The 12350-nt window shown below is 30.0% G+C and overlaps 2 protein-coding genes across 3 annotated transcripts in view; one reads left to right on the top strand and one right to left on the bottom strand.

The window, feature by feature from the left end:
• The window catches only part of LOC111675317, an 18531-nt gene extending 10342 nt beyond the window's left edge, over positions 1-8189 (top strand). Inside the window, exons 2-7 of one of the 2 annotated variants that reach the window (XM_046946170.1) lie at positions 2429-2705; positions 2775-2917; positions 2981-3166; positions 3249-3352; positions 5290-6458; positions 7846-8189. In XM_046946170.1, coding sequence (XP_046802126.1) covers positions 2429-2705; positions 2775-2917; positions 2981-3166; positions 3249-3352; positions 5290-6458; positions 7846-8003 — 2037 coding nt within the window. In that variant the 3' untranslated portion in view covers positions 8004-8189. Of the gene's footprint in view, positions 1-2428; positions 2706-2774; positions 2918-2980; positions 3167-3248; positions 3353-5289; positions 6459-7482 lie in introns of both variants that reach the window. The other variant, XM_023436047.2, reaches the window with a different exon arrangement.
• The window catches only part of LOC111675316 (E3 ubiquitin-protein ligase highwire), a 73909-nt gene that overhangs the window by 30601 nt on the left and 30958 nt on the right, over positions 1-12350 (bottom strand). The gene's annotated exons all lie outside the window — the stretch shown is intronic.

The raw sequence follows: 12350 nt of genomic DNA, 5'->3' as shown, positions 1-12350 counted from the left end.
TCTAGTTCAGTTCTAGTTCAGTTCTAGTTCAGTTCTAGTTTAGTTCTAGTTTAGTTCTAGTTTAGTTCTAGTTTAGTTCTAGTTCAGTTCTAGTTCAGTTCTAGTTCACTTTTAATCCATAATCTAACAACATCTTTCATACAAATTTAATAAATTATTTATTTGATTAAATAAAAAATATAGAACATTTTCTTTATCATATCTGACGATATTCCGTTTGCTCGTATTGATTATATCTGAAATATAGAAACTCAATATTTTTTCATTCTTTGTCGCCTGATCGTATGTAATCTTCTTCGATACATTTAGGTTTGTCATCAATATTGTGTTCGTTATTGTCTGAATGTCTTTCTGATTATTTGTCAGTTTGTTCTCTGGGGGTAAGAAAAAGATTATAAGGCGAGTAGTATATACTCACGTACTTAATATTCCTAGTATTGAAATTTAAATAAAAATTCAAACACTTGATTTTATTTTACAGCAACAAAACAAAAAGACAATGAATGAAATATTTATACAGAAGCTATAGAGTAATGTAAGATAGAAGCGAAACTCTGAATTTATTTGCTTTCTTAAAAGTCATGGTTTGTTAAAAATTTAAAAAAGTGATACTTCAAATTTAAAGCGCTTTTAAATTAATTAATAATAGAAACAAAATGACTTTATAGAGTTGGTGTTGCAAAATCCTGAAGGAAACTCTTAAAGCAGAACTTAATATGTTTTTAAAAACGTTTAAAACATTTAAAATGGTACTTCGATTTGAATTTTAAAGTTTCGTTTCTTGACAACATTTTTGATCTAAAAACTAAAGAAGACGCCCAATAAAAGAATTTTAAAACTAAAAACATAAGAGAAAAATGTCACTTTTTAAAAGAGTAGAAAAAATTGTTTTACATTTTAAACGAAAACACCCAATGAAATGTAGATTATTTTTAGTTTTTTCTTTTAAATGTGCAAATTGGAAAAATGTGGAAAAATATTTGTTAATGTAAAAAATAAATTCCAAAGCACAAAGAGTAGTTCTAGAAAAAAGTGATCATGTCCTTCTAGCTATTCTCTGTTGGCATGAAATAGTTTTTTTTAACAATTTTCCAATATGCTTAATTTATTTACAAATATTCAGACATTAATTTATGGGCCATTTTTTATAGTATTCGCTCTTGCTACTTTTTTGCGTTTTATGGGAATTTGTTTATAGAATGAAGGCTCTTTTTCTGCTGCTTGTGGTCTGTGGTCCCCCTTGGTTGTGGGGTTCCTTACTATGTTTATATTTTATGATCTTTTGTTTTAAATTTAACAAAAATCATTCTATTTGTATAAACTTGACGAAATTGCTTAATGTTTTTGTTGTTGTTGATTTTGAACAGCAAAAAAAAGAGCTCTATTTCATTAACCAGTCGATCGTGTATGTTAATTTTTTTCTTCGCCGCTGTCATCGTCAGTTGTCTGTCTATATATGTTGTTTTTGGTTATTTTGTTTGTTGTCTATTTGATTTGTTTATAATTTAACAAAAACACCTTATTGATTTTGTTGTGGCCGGCTCGTTCGATACATGTGTGTGCTGACTGTGTCTTATACAAATATAGCTGAAAGGTGGGGTGTTGACTATGACTAAAAAATTTTTGTTTTTATTTATTGTGAAACAAAAGCAAAAAAATAGAAAGACAACCAAATTTACTTTTTTTTGGAAAAAATGTGTTAATAATTTTAGTACTGCGTGACTTAAAAATTTAATAACGTAAAAGACTGGTTCTGTAATTTTAGTGCGAAAGTGTTTTATTTTTAGATTTTGAGAGTTTAAACAGTTTTGAAATAATTTTAAACCGGATTTTCGTATAAAAACCTATTACCAATTTAGTAGAATGATTCAGTGTATTTTTTATAATAAATTCTTTTATCTAGACGTTTCTTTGATAAGTCTCAAGAATGCCGCATTTCAAACTAATTTAGTTTACTACAACTAAACTGAAATAGAACTGAACTAGAACTGAACTAGAAGTGAACTAGAACTGAACTAGAACTGAACTAGAACTGAACTAGAACTGAACTAGAACTGAACTAGAACTGAACTAGAACTGAACTAGAACTGAACTAGAACTGAACTAGAACTGAACTAGAACTGAACTAGAACTGAACTAGAACTGAACTAGAACTGAACTAGAACTGAACTAGAAATGAACTAGAACTGAACTAAAACTGAACTAGAACTAATCTAGGACTGAACTAGAACTATGAACTACAACGGAACTATGAACTACAACGAAACTATGAACTAGAACCGATCTCTAACTAAAGTAGAGCTTATCCAGAAGTAAAGAATTGAACAATTGGTTTAGTTCTGTGTGTATTTTATATATTATTTTAGTAAATTTTTAATTATTTTTCATAATATAATTAAATTGATTTCTTATCCTTCTTTCTTTTCAGCTAAGTCCCATTTTTGATAAATCCTATAAAGTTCCACAAAATGCCAGAGCCATAATCATAAAACTGGCGGCGAGAACTCAATTTCAACTTAACGATGGTTTTCTCAACAACAATACCATTAATCGTTTTATCGTTGAGGGCAATATGAAAGAGGGTGAACAGGTGGAAATCAATAGTAATGCATTTAGTGAAAATAATGGACCCTATCCGGAAATAGGTTTTACCAATGTATTTGCCATAGTCATAAGGAATAAAGCATTCCAGCAAAAAGGAACAGGTAAACATTTTAACATTTTAATAAAATATTTAAATTATTATTTTTTATTATTTTTTAAAACAATTGCAGCCAGTTATAAAATTATTATAACCAATAGCAATGATGTTTTATTATTGGAGAATGCCTTTGAGAAGACCAATATAAGAGGACAATTTGTGGGTATTAAGGATTTGCGCATTAATGAAAAGGCCTTTAAATCGGCACAAGCAAGGGTAATTTATAATTAGATTCACATTTTTTTCTTTCACAATATTAATATTAACTCAACATTTTAGCTCCATATCGAATCCTCCAATATCGACAATATTTTTAGATTTGAAGCTTCTATGCAGGAAATAAAATTTATTAATTGCACTATTGGCACCATCAATCCGGGTGCATTTGATGTTTACGATATTAAGTTATTGACATTCGAGTCATGTCGCATTGATGCCATTAAATCGAGAGCCATTACCGAGAAGGTTAGTTGTTAAACAATGAAAAAGTATTTTTAATTTACAATTTTGTAATTATTACTTTTTTCGTTTAATTATATTATTATAGTTCTTTAGCCAACAAGTATCTATAACCGGCGCCAGTATTGGTTTAATCGAAAGTGATGCCATTTTTGGTAGTGGCATAAATGAGCTTAAAATTGCAAATAACAAGTGAGTTTTTTTTTGTTGCTTCTTTCATTATTATTAAATTATTAAATAATTGTTTATGCTATAAAATAAGCGAGTGAGAACAAATGCGAACATTTAGTTCGCATTTCGGTGGGTGTTGTAAAAATTGTTTACTTTAATTACTTTAACCTTGAGGTAAATTTTTACTATAAACAATAAAACAAAGTAAACAAATATTTAACAAAAATTAATTCAATTTACGAGGAAATTAAGTGTAATAAATATTAAAAGCAAAATATTGCAAACAGAAAACAGTATTGTAAGAAATCAAAGTCTTAATAGAGGAAGAACAATTAAAATAATTCTCATAACAAAATGTAAATCGATTTAAAAATTCTTATTGAAACACAATCTCTTCATTTAAAAGTGAAGCAGTAAGACTGATAACAAAATGATCTCTCACAATGACTCTTAAATCGATTTAAACACTCTTGAGATTTCGAAATTTCTAACTTTCTCGTAAGTAATTTTGTTTAGGGGTTGAAGTAATCGATTTAGCATTCAATTATTCTTTTCAAATATACTGTTGAATTAATTCTCATTAAAGAATTAATAATATAAATTGAATAGGGAAAATGTTAAATATTTATTTGAAAGAGATGTAAGAGAGAAAACTAGAACTAATTTTGTTATTAATTAGAAGTAAAATAAACAGAAATAAAACTGAACTTGAACATAACTAGAACAGAACTAGACCAGAACTAGAACAGAACTAGAACAGAACTAGAACAGAACTAGAACAGAACTAGAACAGAACTAGAACAGAACTAGAACAGAACTAGAACAGAACTAGAACAGAACTAAAACAGAACTAGAACAGAACTAGAACAGAACTAGAACAGAACTAGAACAGAACTAGAACAGAACTAGAGCAGAACTAGAGCAGAACTAGAACAGAACTAGAACAGAACTAGAACAGTACTAGAACAGAACTAGAACAGAACTAGAACAGAACTAGAACAGAACTAGAACAGAACAAGAACAGAACAGAACAGAACTAGAACAGAACTAGAACAGAACTAGAACAGAACTAGAACAGAACTAGAACAGAACTAGAACAGAACTAGAACAGAACAGAACTAGAACAGAACTAGAACAGAACTAGAACAGAACTAGAACAGAACTAGAACAGAACTAGAACAGAACTAGAGCAGAACTAGAACAGAACTAGAACAGAACTAGAACTAGAACTGAACTAAAACTATACTAGAACTGAATTAGAACTGAACTAGAACTGAACTAGAACTGAACTAGAACTGAACTAGAACTGAACTAGAACTGAACTAGAACTGAACTAGAACTGAACTAGAACTGAACTAGAACTGAACTAGAACTGAACTAGAACTGAACTAGAACTGAACTAGAACTGAACAAGAACTAAACTAGAACTGAACCAGAACTGAACTAGAACTGAACTTTTTTTTAATATTAAATGTTCGAAGTTTAAACTTTGAATCTAAAATTGAAATTAACTTGGCAATTTTTCGACAAAGAATAATTAATAACCCCCATGAATAAACTAAGTATGTTGAATTCTTCTCCTAATTATCTCTCAAAAACGAAGAGGAAAATAGATATCTTATTGACAATGAACTGTCTGTCTACATCTACAATTAAACTACACGTTTTATAGTCTCCTTGAAATTTATTGACTATTGAAATTAATTTTTTGTTTTTTTTTTTTTTTTGCAAAAATTCCCAAATTATACTTTTTTTCTGTAAATGACTTCATAACACAACACACATTAGTGTTTCCTACTCTCCCTGTCTCCCATTCGCAGTTTTTGTTTATACAATAAAATTCAATAATATTTATGTAATTTGTTTAAACATTTAGCAGTCATTAAAATATTTAATTTTTGTGTTTATTTTTGTATCCAATCATTTCATTTATTTCCACGCACACACACAACACACAGAATCGACACCATTTCCGACAATGCCATACACGTGATATCCGCCTATGTCACCATAACGGGCAATGAAGTCAAACACCTGGGCAACAATTGGTTACATGTTGAAAAATGGTCCAAATTTGTTGTGGAACGTAATCAGTTTGGTGTCTTTGGTCGCATGCGTCTGGACAATGAACAGAATACGACTTCGTGTAGCTTTGAGGGTAATTCGTTGACCGATCCCCAAGATGGTTCGTTAAACTTTACAAAACCGTATTGTAAAATACGTGAGGTATCGGTTAATCTGCCCTGCCGCTGCGATCTCAAATGGGTGGAGAAGTTAACAGACAAAGATTTACGCACTGAAATCTATTGTACCATCGATGATAAGTTGGGCAATTGTTTTAATGCCACCACTTTTAATTTCATGCGTTATTTAAATGAAGTGTGTGATGAGACGAAAACGGTGCTCGATTGTGGACCTAATAAGAATTTGAAAAAAATTGAAGGACGTTTCTATACAGCCGAGGAATTGGAAAGAAAAAATCAACATTTGCCACAATTGATTATGATTTTGGTGGGCACTATTCTGCTGCTTATACTTATTTTAGCAGTGGTGATATTTTTAATTTGCCACTTTCGCCGCAAGGGAACACAGCTACAACGCCCTGAAACCTCAGGAGGTCGCAATCATGTCCATGAATTCTCACCTCAAGAACGCTGTGTTATAGATCAGACTTCGCAATTGATACAAAAGAAATATCCCGAAATCTCTGATAAAATTAATAAACGTGTCCAAATTCTTTACATACAAGATCTTAGCGAGGAAAAATGTGTCAAGACTATCAGCCAAATAGTAAATCTCTTGAATAAGGTCAAAAATCCTGGAGCCGATTTTATGGCCTTTAATCGTGTACTCACTGAACATTTACAGTGTCCGCTGCCTTCAGCCCCACCAGCCGATCAGACACCCATTTATTCTGAACCCAGTTTAGGTGGCATGGATGAGGGTTTTTATACATCGACATTTTCGCAAATGGAAGGTTCAGCGGGCGCTGCTGGATCGGCTCCCGAGCATATTTATGCCGAACCTAGTTGCGCTCAACAGCCTTTGCTGCCCAATGAATATGCTTCGCCGGCCGATGGTCATTTAACTTCAATGGATCTCTATACTGAACCGATTAATGAAAGAGGTAATTCTTTAGTAAATTTAAGAGGACAATATCCGACAAGTTTTCAAACAAGTTCCCAACTTCCCTATTCCTGTCCAATAACTCCTAAAACACAACAGCACACTTTAAAATAACCCAAAAATGTAAAAGCACAAGTAAGTTTAGTTCTGTTTTAATAATAGTTATTAATTATAGAGCTTTCTGAGAATTATGTAGATTTGTAAAAATAGATTCTCTTAAAATAGTTAAAATAGAGTAAAAAGTTTTTTGTTTTAAAAAAGCTTTTAAATTTTCAGTAGCAAAAGTATTATTACAACAAATTTTAATAAAAAAGCTTTTCTGTGGCTATTACCATAAGTAAAAGTTTTTGCATTAATGAACTTTAATGCTTTTCGGTAAAAGTAGTTTAAAACGTTTATTTTTAAAATATAAATCTACCTGCTAACTTTATCGTAGTACCAGCTTAACAAAAACATTTTTAAAATATTTTTGTGCTTTTCAAAAGCTTTTCAAAATTACAAAATATAAATCTTTTAGATATATTTTTTTAATTAAGCTTTTCATAAAAAATATAACAGGTTTTGTTTTACAATTTTTCAAAATATTTGTATTACACAAAAAATAGTTAAAAATTGAAAAAGCTCTCTTTCCTAGTTTGAAAAAAGCTTTTAAGTAGCGAAAGCAGTAATATTTTTTGACATATGCAAATCTTTTATTTTCTTATTAAAGCTTTATAATATAAAAAGCTTGTGTGTCAACTTTAAGTTTTTTTAAACAAAAACCAAGCTAAAAATCTTTATTTAATAGACTTATGCAAGTTTTTTCTTTCAAAGCTTGTGTGACAGTAGTATTTAGATTTTAAGCTTTTTTAAATATAAATCTAAAGTCAAAGCTTTCTATGCATAAACTTTTTGTTGAGGTTAGGTGTATTAAAGGTTAAATTTATTTAATAGTTGAAAAGCTTTTAGTTGAAAAACCTTAAACATCTTTAAAACATGCTCTTGCTTAAAAGCTTTTACTAAACTATTTCTAACTCCCATTCCAGAAACAAATCTAACTACTACACCCTATGCCGTAACTGGTTCTATAGGACGAACTTACCAAAGTCCCTATCGGCCCCTACAATATGCCACACACATGCGTAATCAAGCACAACAACGACATCAACTACCAGATGTTTTAGCACAACATCACACAAATACACCATCATCATCATCCTCATCCCCTTCAGCAGCATCGGCGGGCACACTCTCGAATGTACGCAAAATAGCCCAAGATTTACAGGATAAAACTAACTTTAATCCCATAGCAAAACCACGCAATCTACATTTAGTAACACCACCCACATACACAGCTCCCGACAAACGGCACAAACAGTTACTGAATAAAAATCTCAATTTAAATGCAGCGACAGCAGCAGCAACTTCAACAGACAATATTGAAATGGATATGAGAGGAGCCACCGCCTTGCCACCCAGAATGCCAGCCGATTCGGGTTCAAATCATTCGGGTGGCAGTAATGAAACTGTGCAGATCGATGATGTTATAGAATATGTCGATTCTTAAGTTAAGAACCAAGATCTTGCGGATGTCAAAAATATTCCAATGTTTTTTTTTTTTTGGCCAGTCGTTGGAATAAGGGGTCAGCAGTCAGTCACTTTTTTTTAAACAAAATTAAGTGAAAACAACAAAAATAAAACAGGCTTGTGATTAAATAATAAAATAATTAAACGAAAATTTTGAAATTTGTATTTAACATTTGATTTAATAATTATATTCTATTTGTATTTAAAATTAGTCTTTATAAATTTAGTCATTTTAGTTTTTGTAGTTTTAAATGTTTTAAATAAGCTTCTTCCTATATTTGTTATTAACAAAACAAAAAAAATTAAACGTATTTTTTTATAAAATTTTATGTAATTTGTTTTTATGAAAAAAAAAACCCATTTTAGCATTAAGTGTAAATAGCTTTTGATATCATGATATTAAAACTGCAAAAAAAACCTAATTTAAAGCATTTTTCTAAAAATTAGAATTCATTTTAAATATAAGCAATTGTTTTTGTTTCTTTTTTTATACCATAATTAAATATACCATAAAACCATAATTTAATAGTTTTAAGTTAATTTAATTAAAAAATTTATATTACAAAAAAAACTGCAAACTTCATCTAATTATTTTAAATCTATTGTATTTTGAGAAAATAGATTCATACATTCATTCTCATTCACAAAAACTTTTGATGTTCATTCTTTAACTTTATGGTTTTATACAAATAATTATATTTTGTTAAGCAAAGTTTAAAGCTTTTAATTTGTTTTTTTTTATATATATATATAAAACTCTTAAATAGTCATGTATTTATAGTGTAATCTGAGATTTGTGGTTATAAAATGTAAAAATATAAAAAAAAAAACTAAAAAAAAGAACAGTAAGATAAATCAAAAAGAATTCTAAATAAAACGAAATTATTCTCGAAGAAATTTAAAAAGAGTGCAAATGCATTTGTTTGTTTATTTTTTGGTTCACTGGGTTCTTATACAAACGGTTTAGAATTTCAAGCGGTTTTTGAGAAAACAGTTGCTACTAGATAATGATTAAAAACTGCTTTGAAAACAGTTGTGCTTATATAATTAAAGCTGGGCTTTCTTTAAATGTAAATACATTACTAAAATGTAAAGCATACGTGAAAGCTTTTCAGTGAAAATAATGCTTTCATCCAAAAATTATTATAAGAAGTGATTATTTGCTCCGATTTTTATGTTTAGGACCTATTGTATATTGTTGGTCGGGCAATCAATCCTCATTTTATTATTTTATTACCAAAATCTATTGCAAAAATGTAATCGACCTATAGACCATAGGCTAGACTGTAGACTAGACTATAGACTAGACTATAGACTAGACTATAGACTAGACTATAGACTAGACTATAGACTAGACTATAGACTAGACTATAGACTAGACTATAGACTAGACTATAGACTAGACTATAGACTAGACTATAGACTAGACTATAGACTAGACTATAGACTAGACTATAGACTAGACTATAGACTAGACTATAGACTAGACTATAGACTAGACTATAGATTAGACTATAGACTAGACTATACATTAGACTACACTATAGACTAGACTATAGACCAGACTATAGGCTAGACTATGATGATTACTATATACTATGATGTAGCCAGCTGCTACTCCCCTTCCTAGCAGAAGTCCACAACAAGAAATTTATTGAATGCGGAAGTAGGACAACGTAGGTTGCATCTTATTGGAAACATTTATCAGCGATGATTTACCTTAGCAAACAGGGGAAACAAGCGGGCTGTGTTCAAAATGGACCTTACATTAGTATATAATGTCAGCGAACTATGTACACACAACGACCACCAGACCATAATTTTCTACAACCAGAGGAAAGGCAAAACCCGAAAAATATCGCACACCGGATCTAAAAAGGAAGGACATCTGTCAATTTAGACGAAGAAGGTTAAGCTAAGAAAGTACCTTGTGTGGAAGAATGTACCTTCCCTGACAGGTGCAAGAAACAGACTTTGGTACTCATTTCGAAACATAACAAAAAACTACGCAATTCATCAACATACAGACTTATATGTCTACATAATTCTATGTGAAAATCCTAGAGAATGTTATGTATAAACGTTTCCTACCAGTTGTTGAAAAAAGTGGTAGCCTTTCCGATCGCCAGTACAGATTCCGAAAGTCAAAATACAGCAAGGAAGACAATAAAAGGTCAAGGAGCATAACCCTGGACATAAATATTCATACACTATAGAATATTCATACATAAGACTATAGACAAGACCTTCCAACTAATCAATTGTAAAATCTTTTAAAGTAATCATAACATGTAAAATAACGGTTTAAACAGGTACAGTATAACAAGAGAGAGAGAGAGAGCTTAATCCATAATCTTTGTTAAATATCTTAACAAGCCGTTACTTAAATACATAAAATGATGTTATCTTTAAAAAATAATAAACATTTTTTGTATTTAAACATTTCCCATAATACAAAACTAAAGATTAACTTTTCAAAAAAATACACCCAAAAACTATTACCTATTGACCCTAATTCACATGTCCGACTAAATAAGTGACTGTCAGACAATATAAACATTAGCATACGCATACGTTTATTACAATTTTGGATCGCATTATAATTAAATTAACATTAATTAACAATTTACACATTCACACAAATAAAACATTTTCACATTTCCCCATTCATACGAGATATCGTATCCATTCATACAGAGTTTTTATTGTTTTTTTTTTTCTTTAATTCAATGAACTATAATAAAACCCAACACAAAAAACATGTTTAAAAACACACACACACAACAAGCCCTTTTTAACACAACAGCACCCAAATAACAACAACAACAAAAACAAATAAAGATAAAACCGCAATAATAGCAGTTACATACTTTCCAAATTTTTGTACTCTCACTAGTAAAATACGCATTTTAAACATTGGACCCCAAAAAATTTTACAAGTTTAAAGTACCAAAGTCTCCACAAAACACAACAATAACAACAGCAAAGTAAAAAAAATCACAAAAGCAAAAATAAAATGTAAACAAAACACAAAAATTGCAAAGAAAACAATAAAAGAATGGAAACTAAAAGATAAAGAATATAACAAAAGAAAATAGTAAAAAAAGTATCGAAATCTTTATAAATACCCGATCTGTTATGACTCTCTAAATATTGGATACCATGATAAAAAGTGCTCAAAAAGTTAATTTGTGAGATACAGATAGCGAGACAGAGTGAAAAGCTTTTTAAGTTAGTAAACAAGTGTTGTCAATATTAATATAGGAAAAAAAACTTTAAATCGAATTTTTGTTGAAAAGTGATTTTTTTGTAAAAAAACAAGTAAGAGTTCTAAGGCACAGCCGAATTTTATATACCCTTCACTTTTTACTTACACTTTGGCCTTAACATTCTTAATTTCATGTTTTTAAATTCAATATTATGGAATATTCAAAAAAGTACCTTTTGAAAAACGAAAAAGTACCTTAAAGTATCTTTTATGTGTTTCTAGGTTCAATATTATAGAAAATTCAAAAACCTTTCGAAAAACGAAAAAATATATATATTTTAATATTTCTGGGTTCAAAATTATGGAAAAAGTGTACCCTTGGAAAAACAAAAAAGTACAAAAAATTTCATGTTTTAAAGGTTCTCACCTAAATCCGACTTTACGTACATAACTTCATGTTTCTAGGTTTAATATTACAGAAACTTCAAACAGTACCATTTGAAAAACGAAAAAGTACCAAATCCCTTTAATGGCTTCTAACTAAAGCCAGGCTCCATACACTTAATTTCATGTTTCTACCCAATAACAACACACCAGTGCTGCTCTCGCTCTGCTACTCTTACTCTGCTGCTCTCATGCATAAAAAAATCTAAATTTTTGATGAAATTTTCAGAGGTTGTCTCGGATTTTTGCTCATATCTCCGTTATTTATGGACCGATTTTGCTGATTTTAAACAGCGATTTTCCCAAAAGCATGTCTTACAGACTAATAAGACTCTAAAAACTGATTTCAAAAAACATCGACTCCGATATCAATAAGGATCCAGAATATATTATAGAAATTACAAACGGAATGACAAACTTGTGTCATTGACATCCATATACACGGTGCCACTTTGAATAAAGTAATGTATTGAAATATTTGACTAGTTTTTTTGGATTGAGACAGCATTTTTCCCGGATAGATACATTCACCACTTCAGTACATGTTGCATACTTTGATTTCCTTAAAATAGTGTTGTGTATGGAAGGCCTTCGTCCGGACTTTTTTCTTGTTATGCATTATGTACTTAATGACACTATGGTAGGGTTTTATAGTTATAAAGTCGGTTTTGAGCA

The sequence above is a fragment of the Lucilia cuprina genome, chromosome 3, assembly GCF_022045245.1.
Source record: "Lucilia cuprina isolate Lc7/37 chromosome 3, ASM2204524v1, whole genome shotgun sequence".
Classification (NCBI taxonomy): Eukaryota; Metazoa; Arthropoda; class Insecta; order Diptera; family Calliphoridae; genus Lucilia; species Lucilia cuprina.
Note: the sequence above shows the minus strand (reverse complement) of the source record. Positions and strands in the feature narration are given on the sequence as shown.